Here is a 19,257-nt window from a genome sequence, read left to right on the forward strand (position 1 = left end):
AGACCAATTAATATCCACTCTGTGCACAGAGCCTCCTTCAAAATAAAAGCTCTTGTTATTGTTCTTGTTGTTGTTTGAGTAGACTATAAGCAGCAAAGGCACGTTGCTGCCCCCACAGGTCAACAAAGGAAGTGTGTGTGGACCATAAACAGTCAATAATGTAGACCAGAGAATGGCCACATTATTAACACTCATGACAGCGTTTGTGTGTTTTCTTTTCATTTTGTGTATTTTCTCATTTTTGTTGTTTGTTCTTGCTATGTTTTCGTGAATCTTTCTCCCATTTTATGTAATTTTTTTGTTGTTTTGTCTGTTTTTGGTATCTCTTAGTACATTTTTCTCTCATTTTGTGTGTTTCTGATCTCATTTGTGTGTTTTTGTTGTTGTTTTGTATAATTTAATGTTACTTTTGTGTATTTGTGTTGTCGTTTTATGTTTTTCTACTTTATTTGGCAAATTTTCCTCATTTTGTAGATTTTTCTCGTCATCTCTGTTTTTGTCTCATTTTATGTAATTTATGTATTTTTGGTGATTTCGAGTATTCTCCTATTTGTGTATTATTGTTGTTTGTGTGTTTATTTTCATGTTACTTTCATGTATTTTTGTTGTTGTTTTGTGTATTTGTGTTGTTGTTGTTGTTTGTGGTTTTTGTTTCATTTTGTGTATTTTCCCATTTTATGTAATTTTCTTCTTTTTGTGTGTTTTTGGTGTCATTTTCAGCATTCTTTTATTTTATTTGTGTATTTTTGTTGTTCGTGTCTTTGTGGTCTCATTTAGGACATGTTTCTCTAATTTTGTGTGTTTCTGTTGTCATTTGTGGTTTTTTTGTCATTTGGTGTACTCTGCATTTCTCTTGTCTTCTCATTTTTGTATATTTTCCTGTTATTTTGTTGTTTTGTGTCTTTTTAATGTCATTTAGTATTTTTTCTCTCATTTTGTGTATTTATTTTGACACGTGTGTGTTCTTGATGTCATTTAGTACGTTTTTTTTGTGTATTTGTCAGTTATTTCTCTCTATCTTGTCTATTTGTGTTTTTGGGGTCCCAACCAATGCGCTTTGGATAAATTAAGTTCTAATTGTCTTGTCTGCAGAGTTAATTACTTGATAAGTAATCCCCCTTCAAAATAAAAGCACTATGTGTTTTGTTTAATCCCAGTCCAAAATGTCCTCTGTTTACGATGTAAACTTTCTAATTATAAATCCCATTTACAAAAAGGAAGAAGGTGATTGTCAAAGTTGTCCATTCTTCCCACAGAACCCTGGAAACCAGCCGGCTGTCTTTGCTTTTTCCCACTTTCCTCTGAGATCTCCAAACTCTACGGGGAATAAATATTACACGAGGGCTTTGGATAGAAAACCCAGTGGATGGCTGAGGATTGTGGAGGATTAGGAAGTTTTGATGTGCTTTGGCTCGACCTTTAGCTCGACCTTAAGCCGTCCGGTGCTCTAGCGAACTGTGTCGCTAACAGACGCTAAAGCAAAATTAGAGTCAAGAAAATGCAGTTTTGACTGAAAGCTTTGGACTGCTTCTAGATTTGTTTAGAACTTGTTTTGGACTAACTTGGACTAGTCTCAGACTATTATTTAACCAATGTTTAGTGCAGGAATCAAACAGGTTCACAGCAATACCTTCCCATTTACAGCACATTTGGTTTTGTTTTGGACAAGCATTGAGAAAGGGTTCTGAATCAGCTTTAGATCAGTGTTTGGACTGGTTTTTTTTTTTTACAATAGTTTAGAACTAGTTCTACACTGATCTGGACTAGTTTTACAGGCTGCTATGTTTCTGCTAAAGCTGTGGCTAAAGCCCTTTGTTGGTGTTTTTTTCCACAGAGCATCTTCACCCTGCTGCTGGGACCTTTCACTTTCTTCAACGCCCAGAAGACCAAATATCTTCAGATTCTCACCTCGCTCATGCGTTGGATTGGTAAGAGGAAACGTTTGATTATTGATTTGTTGACTTCAAAAAATTCTGAAATTTTTACTTAATTATTATACTGTAAATTTATAGTTTAATCAGATAAATTATTTTTGAGATATAGACAATTTAGTGAAGGGGTTATGTGTTGATTTTCACACTTTTTTTTTCTTCCATTTTCACTTTCCAATATTTCAACTCCATCACATAATAATAATGCATCAATTTTATATAGCGCTTTATCATAGACACTCAAAGACACTTTACAGAATTTAGGCATTATTCTTTCACTCCACACTTAGTGGTGGCAAACTACTGTTGTAGCCACAGCTGCCCTGGGGCATACTGACGGAAGCGAGGCTGCCATAGTGCGCCATCGGACCCTCCGACCACCACCAACACTCACTCACACACTACGTTCATACTAGGCAATGTAGGTGCCTTGCCCAAGGACACAATGACAGATACCACTGCAGCGACTGCCACCCCACTGTGGCACCTGGAATTCTCAGTGGTCTCCCATCCAACTACTAACCAGGCCCAAACCTGCTTAGCCTCCGAGATCTAACGGGATCGGGCAATGACAGGCTGGTATGGCCACATAGGAAAGGTAAATATGATATAATAATACAGCTCCACCTATTCTCTCAGAATATATAAAAAGATCTACTATAGATCCTATCTGGTTGACATGCCAGACCCTCAAAACTTGAAAAAAGCTTGTTGGGGTTTGGGTCTGGAACATGTTTGGGCCTTCAGTAAACAATTTTGCATATGTCTCACCTCACATCACTAATGATTAGTCACATATATGCTTTGGTTCTTGGGTGACAGTCAGGGTTGGGATCACTTACATTTTTCACTTGTTCAATTATAACTCAATTACGATTACAGTGACCAGCATTTTTGTCCAATTACAATTAAATTACGATTATTTGTTATCCTCAGAAAGCCCATTACAATTACGTTCTAAATTACTAAAGTTCAATTAAAATTGATCACAATTACTGAGCCTGAAATAAATAACCTCATCAAAGTCCTCTTGTGTTAGATTAAAGATTAAAGATTAAATCGGGGCTTTCGCCTTTAATTGGCCATGTAATGTTAGTACATTAATGGAATTCGTCCTCTGCATTTAACCCATCCCTGAGGAGCAGTGGGCAGCCATTTTTGCGGCGCCTGGGGAGCAGTTCGGGGTTAAGGGACTTGCTCAACATCCCACAGTGACGGCCCAGGTGAGGCTTGAACCGGCAACCCTCCGATTACAAGCCCAGCATCCTTAACCACTAGGCCACCACTTAGCTTTCTGTTGGCATCTCTCATGATAATAGATCCTAAATCAGTTCCTAACTATTGGTTACCTTGTTAGGCTTCTTAATCAATGAATATATAGATTTTAATATTTTTGGTGTGGGCGTCTGAACCTTTTTTGTGTCACTCACTATATTCTTCCTTTTTTTTCGAATTTTCATGGTAATTACAATTACAAAGTCATTATCTAAACTCAATTACAATTTCATTACCATTACGACAGCAACAGATTTTTAGAATCACAATTTTAGTTAAGCCACACTTGTAATTAATTAGCAATTATGTGATTACAATTATAATTGACCCCAACCCTGGTGACAGTCTCTGGAAATTTGAAAAAATACTTTACTTTTTTTTTTTTTCTTCTTACCCATAACTGCATGTGGGAATGTAAGAAAAAATCTGATCTGTGTTTGAATTTATAGTATAAATGTTACTCTTTCTTGGAATTAATAACAATTTTTCTTTATGCGTCTTTATTTTTATTTTGGACTCCAACTTTGTGTTATTTCACCACTCAATGATATTGAAAATCCTTTCCATGAGACCAATGTAGCTCGTCTCTGTGTCTGATAATAATTAATTTCATTTCATTTGTGAAATAACATGGAATGTGGTTTAATGATGAACCCTCAGCTAGTTTTAGTTAAACCTCGAACTGATCCACCTGCAGGTTCCTAGATCAGCTTTGTTTACGGCGTTCTCTCCTCCTCTTCCTCCTTTTCTTCATCCTGCTTCTCACATATTTCCATTTTATCGCCGTGATGGCTGCCCCGCTCCGTCCATCACGGTCCGACTCTCTGAATCCCATCTTCTCTCATTCCTCAGCCTGACAGGCCTGACAGGCCGTCCTCAGCCTGATTGGACCGTCACTCAGAGGGCGACACATCACGCACACACACACACACACACACACACACGGTCACCTCCGACTGGCTGAATATCTCTCTCTCCTCTCTGATTCTCCTTTGCAGCAGCTTTTTGTTTTTATATTTTCCTGAAACCCAAAGATGAATTAATTGTCAAACACATTTTGTCATTTCCTTCCTTCTTTTCCTTCTTCTGAAACATAGATATGTCCAGGGCAGGGTTGGGGTCAATTACATATTTCAGTTACAATTACGTTTTCAATTTCCCATGTTCAATTACAACTCAGCTACGATTACAATTACCAGCATTTTTCCAATTACAATAAAATTACAATATTTTTTTTTATCCTCAGAAAGTTAAATACAATTACGTTCTCAATTAGTAAAGTTCAATTACAATTAATCACAATTACTGAGCCTGAAATAAATAACCTCATCAAAGTCCTCTTGTGTTAGCTTTCTGTTAGCATCTCTCATACTAACGGGTCCTAAATCAGTTGTAAAATACACTAAAAACAAATATATATCATCTAATTTATTTCTTATCTATGTTGTTAGGCTTCCTAATCAGTGAAAATATAGGTTTTAATATTTTTAGTGTGGGCGTCTGAGCCTTTTTTGTGTCACTATACCAATATCAATTTTTTTTAATGATAAAATGTGGGGAAACATGATATGAAACATATTTTAATAATTGTTAACTAGTACATATGTGTAGAACTGTACATAGAACTGTTATATGGTTTCCCAGTTTTGTGTTAAATTATAATTGACAATTTTCATTGAACTTTCATGGCATTACAATTACATTGTCAATTATCTAAACTCAATTACAATTTAATTACAATTACAACAGCTACAGATTTTTTTTAATTACAATGAACTGTAGTCGGTCTGAGGTGTGTGGTGTTAAAGCTGTGGGTGGCAGACTGTGATTATTGTCTGACCGTTGCTCACCTCACGTGTGGAGGGTAGCAGCTGGCTGCTTGTGTCCAGGCCCCGCCCTCTGCCCTCCCATGCTGCCACCTCACTGTACGGCGAGCCCTTGTTGCTGTTGTTGGCTGGTGTTCAATCAGAGGTCAGCAGCTCGGATCCTGACTGCAGTCGTTCAGTCTTCAGTACGTACACAAACCATCAGAACCATCGCTTCCTCACACAAACCCAGGAACATAGAGATGAAATCATACCTGCATGATAATTATTGGGTTTTTACCTGATTTAGAGAAGCATGATTAACAGATTCCATGAATTCCATTTAATAAAATCCACTTTCATTCACCGTTAACTCTAAACCTGTAAATTGACATGGACATTACCGAGTGCGTTAGTGAAATATTATTATTTTGTAAGCATATATATAGGATTAAAGCATAATATGTATTTAAAACTGATGGAAACAATCATTAATATCAGATAAAGACACGGTGTCGGCCTCAGACATCAATAAATCAGTTTACTTTGAAAAAGAGGTAAAAGGTTTAATTTGCCGCTCGAAACTTTGTTTCTTCTGTAAACAAATGTTTGGTGCCAATTTTTATTTATTATTATTTTTACCCTTTTTCTGCAACTACTCCAAACTTTCCATATTTACCTCATTTTCATCACTTTTTCTTGCCATGTTTTTTGCTTTTTTTTTTTTAATGCATTTTTGCTACGTTTCTCCCATTACTGCCACTCAAATTTCAATGCCTTTTCTGCACATTTTTTCCACTTTCAAGACATTTACAGCACTTACAGTGGGGCCTGTAATTTTCATCATAGGTATACTTCAACTATGAGAGACAAAATGAGGGAAAAAATCCAGAAAATCGCATTGTAGTATTTTTAAGGAATTTTTTTGCAAATTATGGTGGACAATAAGTATTTGGTCAATGAGAAAAGTTAATCTCAATACTTTGTAATGTTTTCTTTGTTGGCAATGACAGAGGTCAAAAGTCTTCACAAGGTTTTCACACACTGTTACTGGTATTTTGGTCCATTCCTCCATGCAGATCTCCTCTAGAGCAGTGATGTTTTGGGGCTGTCGCTGGGCAACACTGACTTTCAACTCAGCATTCTTTCTTCTCCAAACATGACGAGTTGAGTTTTTATCAAAAAGTTTTATTTTGGTTTCATATGACATTCGCCCAATCGTCTTCTGGATCATCCAAATGCTCTCTAGCAAACCTCAGACGGGCCTGGACATGTAGTGGCTTAAGCAGGGCGACACGTCTGGTACTGCAGGATTTGAGTCCCTGGTGACGTAGTGTGTTACTGATGGTTACTGATTGGTCCCAGCTCTCTGCAGGTCATTCACTAGGCCCCCCCGTGTGGTTCTGGGATTTTTGCTCACCGTTCTTGTGATCATTTTGACCCCACGGGGTGAGATCTTGCGTGGAGCCCCAGATGGAGAGAGTTTATCAGTGGTCTTGTATGTCTTCCATTTTCTAATAATTGCTCCCACAGTTGATTTCTTCACACCAAGCTGCTTACCTATTGCAGATTCAGTCTTCCCAGCCTGGTGCAGGTCTACCATTTAGTTTCTGGTGTCCTTTGACAGCTCTCTGGTCTTGGCCATAGTGGAGTTTGGAGTGTGACTGTTTGAGGTTGTGGACAGGTGTGTTTTATACTGATAACCAGTTCAAACAGGTTCCATTAATACAGGTAACAAGTGGAGGACAGAGGAGCCTCTTAAAGAAGAAGTTACAGGTCTGTGAGAGACAGAAATCTTGCTTGTTTGTAGGTGACCAAATACTTATTTTACTGAGGGATTTATCAATTAATTCATTAAAAATTAATGTGACATATGTTGACTCATTATTGTCACTTTTAACTAATTTAACCACATTCATTATTTGTCTTGCCTATTTTTTTCCAGTTTCAACTAATTGTTCCTACTTTTTCTGCAACTCAAGCCAATATTAACACTTTGAACCCTTTTTACCTCTTTTTCCGTGCAACTTGCAGCTTTTAACTAATTTCTGATTTGTTTTTTTTAAAATCCCCTTTCACCACCTTTTCAACTATTTTTTCAACCATATGACTGTTCTTCAATGTTCATGTCTTTGTTCAACCACCTTCAATGGGGGTCCCCGGTCTCTGGAACCTTTATTTTGCGGGTTGCAGGCTGAAAAGGTTGAGAACCACTGCTGTAGACGGATGCATAGAAGTGTTTTTACTTAATTTTTTACTGTGATTTCTTGTGTTTTTTTTTTCTCCAGACAAGAGTATAATGATTGGCTTGACTCCATTTTTGTTTAATTTGTTCCCGGTGTTCCCAGTGATACCACCTGCTGCAGTTTTCAGTGAAAACACCAGAAATGTGTTGGGAAGTCACTTTGGAGGGCAACCCTTTTTCTTTTTTGTCTTTTTTTTTTCTTTTCCTCCTCAGCCTCTCTTTTCTCTCGTCCTGTTGTTTCCTCATTAGTTCGTGCGTCCCACAGTTTGCATGTCTTTAACCCGTCCTCTGGTCATCAGTATGAGTTATTGCACCCATCGGGGGGCGATGATGTATGAGGGTCCTACATGTTTACATGGTGTGTACACAGAGCACTACAGGGCTCCTCTAAGTGATACAAAGGACCACAATCAGATACACACACACACACACCGTTAATCAGTGTGTGTATGTGTGTGTAATAGTGCATGGATCCTGTGCTCGAAACGACGCATCCAACATTCAGTTAATAACAAATTATCATAAAAGCGTGAATAAAATAAAGAAATTCTTACAGCAAATTTATTAATGAAATTAAAAATGCAAGGTTTCCCAATTAATTTTGCTTGGGGCCACATTATGACAAGGTTGCCAAAGGGCAAATTTTCCGTTTTTTTCCGTATTGTGATGTCATAGGGAGGACTAGACTTCAGCTGCCTGTTTCTGACACATTGAGAGCTGGGATCGGATCGTGCCTGGTATCAGTGGATAGGTCTGGTCCTCCCGACTCCAAACAGGTTTCTTTTTTGTTAGTGTGTCCTTTTTTTTTTGCTTGTGATTCTTGAGACAAATGTCTCGCGTGGGTGGAATTTATTCGGACTACTTCCTCATTTGCTAGTTAGTGTTTGAGGGACATTGAGCGGGAGTATTAACCCAACCACAGCATTAAACCAACAGAAGATGAATAACTATGGCGTTACTTAGTCTCCTTAATCTGTTAAGCCCCAGCCACTTTACGCCTAAAAGCACATACCCATAACAAATAATGTTTTTCCAAGCTTGTACATGACCTACATGGCTAATTTTAGTTCAGATTGAAGTAGGACCCTTAGTGGTTACAGATGTGAAATTTTAGAAATATATGATACTGACAGTAAATCATTTTTTAAATACAGAAATCTGTAATCCGCCCAAAAAAACTAGAGATTTGCATCAAATGTGAAGCCAATTCTCATTATTGAGTGCTGTAAAAGCAGAAATAATTGAACTAATGTATGGACGTCAACTGCAGCAAGTTTGAGGATAATAATAAACAATAGGTCAAAGATACACATATTTTTGAAAAAAAGTTCAGGCGAAAGCCCACTTTGCCACAACTTTGCCAAACTGGGGACCGGCTATTTTACTCAAGAGCGCTATGCGCCTCATTGGACAGTTTTCTCGACTATTTTGTGACTCACCGCAGTGGAAAGAGGCTGAGTTTGCAGAGTTATTGACTTTTCCCTCTTTGAACATATGGCCTGGTGTGTGTGCTGTTGTCTTTTGTTCAGAATGTAGGTTGGCTACAGTTTTAGCTGAGTTTCTTACGATTATGGAGAGGTATAGAATGTGTGATTTGATACATCTTTAAAACATTAAGACCTGTAAGAGTCACGGAGGCTGGAGCTGCCCCCGCCGGCGGGTCTGGTGGGGTTGGGAGAGCTCAGAGCAGAATCTGATTGAAGGCTTAAAAACAGCATATTGCGCATAATAAACAACGGCAATGACTTGGATAGAGCGGGATTCGAATCCCCAACCCTTTGATTATTGGACGACCCACTTTACCACTGAGTTCAATAACAACTGGTAATGGAAATAAAAGTTTTTATGCTATCATGAGGAGGAATTTCCAATGTTTCCATATTGAAATGTGTCCCAAAAGTGCTATGGAAACATCTTTTCTGCAAATACACATCAGAACATGATGTATCTGGTCACATGACCACTTCTCTCTGAGAAAACATGATGCAGTACATGTAGACAGAAGAGGAGAATGGGACAGTTCTTAGCATTAAACTTAAAAATTATTAGTCCCACATTAGACGCAAATCAACAAAGGAACACGGAGAGTTATAAGGAGGTTTGGAGCGTCCATCTTCCTGTGGCGAAGTCTCACGGGATGAGATTTCACGGGAGTTATGAGGTACCAAAACAACCTTCAACGGAAACATGTTCAAAGCGCAATTATACTTTGTCAACATTTAGCAATATCGCTTTTATTTTGCAAAAATCTGTAATGGAATCCCAGCTAAAAGCATAGGCTCACTCCCATTCCGTTTAACGGACGCAGTCGTAAAAGAATGAGATGACTTTTTTGGCAAAGTCTTATTTTTTTGTTTACAATTCACAAATTTTTGTTTGTTTCTTTTTTAGAACAAATCTGATTCCATACTCGAGCTCTAAAATCTCGTCCTGGGTTGATCTTTCATTCGCAATCTTTGCTGTGGATGTTTCCCATCACGCTCGTCCACGTGTGCTGCTGTTTAGTTTCTAACGTTGGTGCTCCTGCTGCGTCGAGGACAGAGACGAGCGTTTAATGAAGCTGTTAGATGATCGTCTCACGCCTCCGATCCACGCAGCCGGCCCCCCCGCCGTGCCGCTCTGTGCCGTGTGTGCCGATGCTACGATCAGCAGACTGGTTATGAACCTAGTCGTCCCATTAGGGAGCGGCAGCAGCACTCTGATTGGTTTAAAGTGATAAAAGGTTTACCAGAGTCAGAAATCACAAAACCCTGCTGAGGAATCAATCATAGAAATTATCCACCGGGTGTTTACACAGCCGCTAAGTGATTCTAGTGAGTTTAAGGAGGAAACAAGGAAAAAGCTGCAAAATATCAACATTGGATCATATTCACTCTGAATGCAGCAGACTTCAGTCCCAAACTTTTCAATTTGAGCAGATAAGTCACCTGATGACATAGCCCCACCCCTTTATCCTTTGACCTGCATGCTCAGGCAACGCTGTAACATGCTAAGTGGAGGGAAAACCTGGACAAGTTTCAAATGGCCCACACACTTTGATCTCAAAAAGTTCTGAAATTTTTACCAGTTGTTACTGGTGAAAAACTAATAAACAAGAAAGCGTAAAAAATATGAAAACCATTGCATCAGAAAAAAAAATATTTTCAAAACATATTATTAATTATGAACAAATTTCTCATGTTCTACATTTTCTACAATTTATATTTTGTACGTTACTTGCGAAAAACTAATAAACAACAAATAATCATAAGACAAGGCAAGCTATAATAGCCTTATGTAAAGGGTTTTCAATATTCTTGAGTGGTGAAATAACCCAACCTTGGGGTCCAAAATAAAAATGTAGACATCACATGAAGAAAAATTGTCTTGTATCTCAAGAAAGAGTAACCGTTATACTAAAATTTAAAACACAAATCTGATTTTTTCTTACATTCACACATGCAGTTATGGACCAAGGAAAATAGTAAATTTGACAGAGACTGTCACCCAAGAACCAATGCAGATATGTGACTAATTATTTTTGTATATTCTGAGAGAGTAGGTGGAGTTGTATTACTGGACCAATATTCCGTTTCCTATGTGATGTATTTCCTGATATATTGGAAGCTGAAAATGGAAGAAAAATAAGGACGCACGAAAATCGACGCCTCACTAAATTATATATATCTCAAAAAGCATTCATCCGATTAAACAAAAAAATTACAGTGTGCCTATTGAATAATTAAAGAACAATTGATAGAAATTTCAGAATTTTTTGAAACCGAAGTGCATGGGAGGTGTGACGTTGATGAGACGTTTCTCAGATTCAGAAACCACGTTTGTTGCCGTTCTCATCTTCTTTTCTTGCTTTCACAATCACGACGGTAATGTTGCAACGTCATTTCTTTCTACAGTTGCTGTGATTTGAGCCGCTCTAAGAGCCAATCCTGTGTGTCACGTCAATTTTGTTTCAGCTCCTGATTTAGAGACTCGACTCTTTAACCCGAGCAGCTGTGATGTTTTAATTGGTGACCTCACGGGGCAGATTACCCTCAGCTCACCAATCGCTCATGTTCAAGTGTCCGAGAAGGCGTTTTCCCACGCGACTTTCGTCCGTCGAACAGGAGATGGATCACCTCTCCTCGTCTACCGTCTTCCACTCTAACGTTTCCCTCGCTGAGTGTCCGGTGCTTTAACAGTCCTCGGATTAAATGCTGCCTGTGTTTGTCAGCGCGGAGATGACACGCAGTATGCGCCCCTGCCCTCGGAGGACTTTAAAGTGGACGCTCACCTCACAAGGTCGCCGCGGTGCCACTATTATCAATCACAGGCTGCTCTTTCTGTTTCTTTCGCTCTGTTTCTTCTGCTCTTACATGAAATGCTGTACAGATTACAATGGTTAAAGCTGCAGTATGTATAATCCTCCCTCTGCTCCGTTTCAAAACTGAAAAGGAGCAGAGGCTGTAAAATGAATTCACCTTGAATCAGCTTCTCTTAGGTTTACATATGATTTATCCCATCTGTTCTAACTCTCCCTCTGACACCAGTACGTGCGGCAGACCCTGCACAGTCACAAGGATCCGCGAGGACGCAAAGCATTCCGTTGCTCCCGAGTATCTTTGTGACTTCAAACTGTTGCTTCTCAACCTCTGTCTGCCTTTTACCGCTTGATTTGCCTTGTAACTGTTGTGCCTATGGAGACTTCTGCAGGAACTCCATTGCATTTGGTGCCTGACTTCAGTCAAGCAGCCAAAACACGGAGCACACATGTTTGTAGAAATATCTTTGATTGGCTGAAGGTCCAGCGTCAAGTTTCTGGTTTTCTAAACTTAATTTAGAGTGTCAGGAGAAGGAGAATAGAATCACTGTCCACTCAGAGCACTTTGTATTGCAATTTGCTTAAAGATGATTTTGGATTTTTTGAACATATTGCGCCATAAAAAGCCTACATACTGCAGCTTTAAGAACAATACGAAATGCAGAAACACAATAAAATTAAGATTTCCCATGTTCATTTAACTCTGATTAAAAGCCAATGAGAAGAGGTGTGTTTTTAAAGCCGATTTAAAGTCCTTGATTGATCTTGCAGAGCGGATATGTCCGGGCAAGTTGTTCCAAAGCTGAGGTGCAGCTCGGTCACCTTTGGTCTTATATCTGGTTTTGGAGGTGACGAGTAACATCTGTCCAGAGGATCTTAATGTCCTGCCGGGTACATAGACATTGAGTCAAGTTGCGTCCCATACTGGGGGGCTAAACCATTAAGAGCTTTAAAAACAAACATTAAACTCTTAAAATCTATTCTAAAAGTAACTTGAAGACAGGACGGGGAAATGCGGTCATGTTTGCGTGTGCCAGTGAGGAGCTCCATCATTTCAGTTTGCACTTCCCTTTCTTCTTCGTTGGTGATTACAGCAGTAGTTCCTGTTCCTGGTTTTCTGGGATTATTCCAGTTGGATGTGTTTTTAATGCTGTTATCAGTTCAGAAGCAGTGGAAACCTCCTTGGTAAAGGAAAACCTCAGTTCCCCCGATGACTTTATTGTATCTGCAGATAAACCACGTCCGTCCTTGAGAATGTGCTGCGCTGTCCATGTCGAGCGGCTCTTCTCCGTATTAGGAGCGTGAGGTCAGAATGTTGGCGGAGCAGCAGAGGCTATTGGACGAAGGCCAGCGATGCATCGACACACAGACACTCAGCGTGTGCGAGGCGAGAAGCTGCGAGCGTGGACTTGCAAGCTGTCAGTTTTGTCACATCATCATTTCCTTCAAAGCAACGAACAAATGAAAGACTCTCTAACATCAGGATAGAAGCGGCTTCCTTTATATCACATGATCACTTAGAGCTGGAGAGTGTAACACCACGCACAGGAAACGGTTTCATGTGACGGACTGAGGACAACTTTAAGCGCTGGCCGTTGTAGTGATCACTGGAAATGTGAAATTTACTATTGTGAAACTGTACAGAATTTTGTCCAAAATGGAATTGAAATATCTGTATGACGTGGACTAATATCCATATCCATGATATTCTACACGTGTAGCAAACAGACACGACACATTTCACAAGACATGATCTCTCGTGATTTTATCTGAAGCATATAAATTAGGGCTGGGACTTTATCGCGTCAATTGCGATTTATTAATTACAGAAAAACAACACACAAAACAAAACAACACAGTTAATTGCTTTTTCTTTTTTTTTTTGCACTCAAAACAGCTTGAACGTTTCTCATTCCACGAGTTCCCAGTATACTCATAATGCTGATGCACAGACCGGATGGAAAACATAAGACTAGTTGTATGCAAATTATGCAAGAAAGAGTTTGTGAATCACCGGAGCTCTTCTAGCCTCAGCTAGCAGCTCAATGCTAAACATGTAGCAGCTAGCACGGACAAAGGTTTAAACTGGCAAATAATGGGCATGACAAGTTGTGAATGTGGTTAAATTGGCAAAAATGTCATGAAATTTGGTGACAATAATGGCTCAGCCTATGTGACATTAGGTGGAAAAGTTTGGTGTAGTTGCAGAAAATTGGTAAAAATAAGCAGAAATGGGCTCGAATTGTTAAACAAATATTCTTAGTTATTTTTAAAGCATCTGGCGACCCCCTCCCAGTGTTTTGCAACCCCTAATGGGGACCTGACCCCAAGGTTGACAACCCCTGGTCTGACCCAACTTATGAACTGCTATGTAAAGAACGTTTTTCAATCTAAATTCATCAGCTTCATCACAATATCTGTGGCATGAAATAAACAGAGCAACTAACTATTTTGCAGTGTTCAGTTTCCACTTTTCTGTACAGTTCTGTACTAAGTGCTTTTTTTATTTTAATTAATACACAAACACATGTTTGTTTTAGAAAGTTTACTAAAAATCCGGAATATAGCTTAGTTAAATTTAAGTTAGTGCTTTGTGAATAATGCAGTCATAATTTTCTTTATTCTTATTGCACATTATGTTAGCACTGTGATTGAAATAATAAACATTATTCAGTTATTTACACTCATTTGTTGTTTTCATTGATTCAGTAATATACCAAAATGTATTTAAATTGGAAAAATGCTTCTCTTGTAAATTATTGTAATGCCTTTAATTGAGACAAATTTATTACAAAGTCTCTGATTAATTTTATATTTTTTAACTGAAGTCCCACCACTAATATAATTACAAAATTATTGACAGAAGTTGACTATTAATGGTATTTAGCATGTTTGGTATGATTTCAGTAGTTTTAATAGACAGTTAAGTATCTAAAAAGTTAAAGGTGATGAAACTGAAATGTGTAAACTCTTTTCAAACATATTATTAAAGTCCTTAATGTTGTAGTGAAGTGTTGAAGTCAGGCAAACAGAAGTGAACACCAACGTATCATCGGCGTAGAGGGAGAACTTCTTACCGTTCAAAGGAAAGGAGTCCTGGACGAGCTTTGAAGTCACGTGACTCGTGCACTCGCAGTTTTCTAATGTAAAAAGTTTTTAAAGCCTGGCTGCGAGAAATGTTGAGGCTTCATTCTGGTTTCACGGCCGGCTGTGACTAAATCCTGGAGTCACAGCTGATGATGATGATGATGATGGAGGTGTGTGTCTCCTTTAAACCCCATTAGAGATGAAAGCAGCTCCGTGACGTTCTGCCTGCATGTGTTTGAATCTCATTATTACGCTCTATACTATTTACATACCAATGAACTGAATGTGTGCAGCTCTATACTTTATATTAGCTTGTAACTTTTTTAATAATAATGTATGTTAAAGTTAGCATTTTTAATGTGTTTTCTCACCTGTCAAACTCCACCTTTTGGTTCATTCTGAAACACGTTCAAGGGCAAAACCAAAATGTTAGAATGTGATAATTTTTTAGCATCTTTAGGAATGAAAACCTAAACTCAAGATGATGCTGCTGAAGAGCGGCTGGTGTTGCAGTTTGACTAGTAATCATTTTATCTTGTGACTGATTCTACGCACAAATGTAGTAACATGTTTACATGAATGCCAGTTTGTAAACTAAAGTGTGTTTATTGTGTAACAAAGTGTTTCAGGTTAATTTAAACACTGAATGAAGATCTTCTTCTTCTTCATTTTCTTGTTCTTCATCTTTTTCTTCTCTTTTCTTTCTTTTTTCTCCTTTTTTCTTCCTTTCATTTCTTTCTCTTTTTCTTCTTCTTCGTCATCTTTTTCTTCGTTGTCTTCTTTTTCTTCTTCTCTTTCTCCGTTTTCTTTTTCTTTCTTTTTTTCTTCCCTTTCTTTGATTTCTTTTTTTTCTCTTTTTCTCTTTCTTCTTTCTTTTGTCACGGCAAATTTGCGGTTGACCTCATTTGGAGACATGATTTATTGCTCTGGTTGAATGATGGAGTCCAGGCGAGGCATTGATGATTTTATAAAAAAGGTTTATTATAAAACTAAATAAAAAGGAGTACAAAGATGGACAAAATTAGTGACCGCCTCGGGCGGACGTCCGATGACAGAGTGGCATCACGTATATTCCCCCTCAGTCCCCCTCCCTCCTCCCCCCAGGAGATAAAGAGGACAGGGTGGAGGTGATAGAAGAGGGTGAAAAGAGACAGTTTCTTCTTTAGGTCAAAACAACCAGTTCTCTGGTATCTCCTGATTGTCGTGAGTGTTGGAGGTGTGTGCGTGTATGGTGTTTGTGTGTATGAATGGATGTGTGTTGGATGTGTATGTGTGACTATGTGAGTGTGTGTAGGCATGTGAGTGTGTCATGCCTCTGTGTCTGAGGGATAAGATGTGTTTTGGGAAGCTGACCTCGAGAAGAGAGCAGAAAACATGAGACAGCAGAAATGAAAAGTCTCAACTTAAAGCCTTAAAAAGAATAAGGTCTATGAGTAAATATGTTAATAAACATAACTAACAATTTTGCCCTGACACTTTTTTCTTCTTTGTCTTCTTTCTCTGTTTTTCTTTTTCGTCACCTTCTTTTTCTCTTTCTTTGTTTACTTTCGTTTTTCTTCTTATTCGTCATCTTCATTTTTTCCTTTCTTCTTCTATGTCTGCAGCGTTCACCATGATGATCATCTTGGCTCTGATCCGGATTGGTAAAGGCTCTGGTGAGGGTCGGCCCCCCGTGGCCTCCCTGTCGGGCGTCCCCAACCTGTTTGGCGTGTGCGTGTACTCTTTCATGTGTCAGCACTCACTGCCCTCGCTGCTCACGCCCATCTCCGATAAGAAGCGTGTGGGCGCGCTGGTGCTGGCCGACTACGTGCTGATCCTGGGCTTCTACGTGTTGCTCTCGCTCACCGCCATCTTCTGCTTCGACAGCGCGCGGTTGTACGACATGTACACGCTCAACTTCACCGACAACTGCCACGTGCTGGACGTGCAGGTGCTGCGCTACTTCCTGGGCCTTTTCCCCGTCTTCACCATCAGCACCAACTTCCCCATCATCGCCGTTACGCTGAGGAATAACTGGAAGACGCTGTTCCACCGCGACGGCGGCACCTACCCGTGGGTGGTGGACCGCGTGGCCTTCCCGCTCATCACGTTGGTGCCTCCCATCGTGGTGGCGTTCTGCACCAACAACCTGGAGATTCTGGTGGGGATCACCGGGGCGTACGCCGGCACCGGGATCCAGTACATTGTCCCTGCGTTGTTGGTTTTCTACGCCCGGCGCCACCTAGAGCCCGTGATGGGCAGGGACGCTGTCAACAAGCACCGATCGCCCTTCAGGCACGCCTTCTGGGTCTGGTTCGTTCTGCTGTGGGCGGCATCGTGTCTGATGTTCGTCACAGCGAACATTATCCTGACCGACGTGAAGAAGTAACGCCACCAAAGAGGACACGGGACAGGGAGGGGCCTGTGTGGGGACTAGTGAAGGGATGGGGAGGGGCCTGTGTGGGGACTAGTGAAGGAACGGGGAGGGGACAGTGAAGGGATGGGGAGGAGACTATGTGGGGACAGTGTGTGCCTTTGTCAGGACTTTAATGAAATGTTAAAAAGGGACCAAATGTCAGTTTTGTGTGTGAATATAATGCATGAAAGAGAATTTATTAAATGCAATCATTTCACAATAAAAGCTCATTCAGACTTTAGACTTTAATGTTGTCATTTTCTATCTTCTTTTATTTTAGTTGTTTTTGTCATTTTGTGTGTTTTTTGTCCTCTCTGTGCACGACATCAGTCTTTTTCACACGTATTTTACATCGCAGTGGTCAGGTGATGATTCTCCTCCAGCCTGGAGTCGATGCGTCACATTGATCCGTGTGTCGTGGAGGAGGCTTTTAAAGATCCAAGTCGTGTTGCATTCACTGACAGTTTGATCACACTTTGTTCTCCTCAGAGATTCAACAAACACAGACACTTCAGCGCTTCTCCACACGTCACTCTTTAAGAACCTACATCAAAAACGTTTCACGCTAACCCTGAGCCTGGTGGGGAGCAGCGATTTTAAAAGTGAGGGGGTACTAAGGTTAGGGTAACCGTCGACTACCAAGTAGTTTAATAAATTAATTTGCTAAAACTATGATAAAGCTGTTATTACGTCAATGACATTCAACATGTGGATTTTTGTGTCTTCACTTTAACTATTATTCCACCAGAAAACCTCAAAAGGGGAAACTTTTGAAGCTATTTTTCTTTGGCCGTTTTGCAAATTTCTTTGTCCCATTTTTGACCCTTTTCCAAAAAATTTGATGCCTTGTTTTTTCCGATGTTATTTTCCTTTTGCCAATAAATATCCCTTTTTCCTAATTTTTGTCAATTTTTGCAAGTTCTTTTTGACGCTTTTGATCAAATAATCTACCTTTTGCCCAATAAATAAGACTTGTTTCCTTTTTTCCCTACATTTTGCCTCTTTTGGTTCTACATTTTTGCCCTTTTTTCACTATTGTTTGCCATATTTGGTTAATTTAAGCTACTTTTTCCATTACATACCACCTGTTTCCTCTTTTTTAATAATTTTTGTGCCACTCTTGACTGCTTTTGGTCTGTTTTAGTCACTTTTCACTCTTTTCTTGCGGTGTTTTTGCCACTTATGGACCATTTTTTGACACTTGACTTACACTTTACCCTTCGTTTACCTTCTCATCAAATGGCTGGTTGTAATTGGATTCAATCATCAAACCAATACGTTTTCAACATTGAATCCCTTTGTAAAAAGTGAGGGGGATGAATTTTGCTTTTATGGAAGTAAAAGTGTTGCATCCCCCACGGGTGAGACGCGCCTGCCCCGAGTTAATAAAGCCTTTAGTTTGTAAAGCTTTTAAACAAAGGTCAAGATAAAATTGTGTAAAAACAAACATGATTCTTTAAATAAGAATAAAGGTTCCTTTTTGGTCCCTGACACCTGTGTTGAGAACCCCTGCCGTACACGTGATGAATAAATCTTCTTTGAAGACGTTTTTCCTTCACATCCATCGTTAGTGTTAAATGACTACAACTCCCATGAGTCTGTGTTTCTGAGCCTCGCAGATGTTCAGCTCCGTAATTAAATGTAAACAATCTGTTTAGCAGAGTACAGGAAACATCTTTAAGTTTCCTTTTTTTTTTTTAAAGATGACATCAACAAGAAACACAAACACACAAAACAACAACAAATGTACAAAAATGACAAAGGAAACAAATTAAAACCATTCGTCTTTGAGGCCCTGATCACAAACTCAAGCTGTTTACACCCCCACACACACACACACACACACTCTGAAGGTCATTCTCGGCTCATTTGGCTCCCACTGACTGTGTTGAGCTCCAGGTTAACAAACGGCTCCAAAAATCTTCTTCATCTTCTTGCTGCACAATCAGCGGCCATTCCCAGAGGAAGACTAACGCTCTGAGCTGCAGGGACGAAGACAAACGTCCCACAGCCAATTCTCCGCTGTCCCATCAGTCACACACACACACACACACACACACACATAGACAAAGAGCACGGAGAAAGGACTTTTCTATTCACAAACTTCTAGGGATGCACCAAAATGAAATTTAAATGCTTGGCTGAATATCAAATGCAGTTAAGTTTTTCACTATTTTTAAAAAAAAAAAAATATTCCATAGCCTTTGCTTTTCAAAAAAAAA

General features: G+C 39.4%; 1 protein-coding gene and 1 pseudogene across 1 annotated transcript in view; one reads left to right on the top strand and one right to left on the bottom strand.

The window, feature by feature from the left end:
* tmem104 (transmembrane protein 104) overlaps positions 1 to 17,045 on the top strand; it is a 42,776-nt gene extending 25,731 nt beyond the window's left edge. The window contains exons 9-10 of the mRNA XM_028455135.1: positions 1,835 to 1,928; positions 16,245 to 17,045. Of these exons, the coding sequence (XP_028310936.1) occupies positions 1,835 to 1,928; positions 16,245 to 17,008 (858 nt within the window). The 3' untranslated portion in view covers positions 17,009 to 17,045. The remainder of the gene's footprint in view (positions 1 to 1,834; positions 1,929 to 16,244) is intronic.
* LOC114469108 (uncharacterized) lies at positions 2,407 to 2,524 on the bottom strand (annotated as a pseudogene).
* Positions 17,046 to 19,257: the final 2,212 nt, after the last annotated feature.

Source organism: Gouania willdenowi, chromosome 8 (genome assembly GCF_900634775.1).
Source record: "Gouania willdenowi chromosome 8, fGouWil2.1, whole genome shotgun sequence".
Taxonomy (NCBI): domain Eukaryota; kingdom Metazoa; phylum Chordata; class Actinopteri; order Blenniiformes; family Gobiesocidae; genus Gouania; species Gouania willdenowi.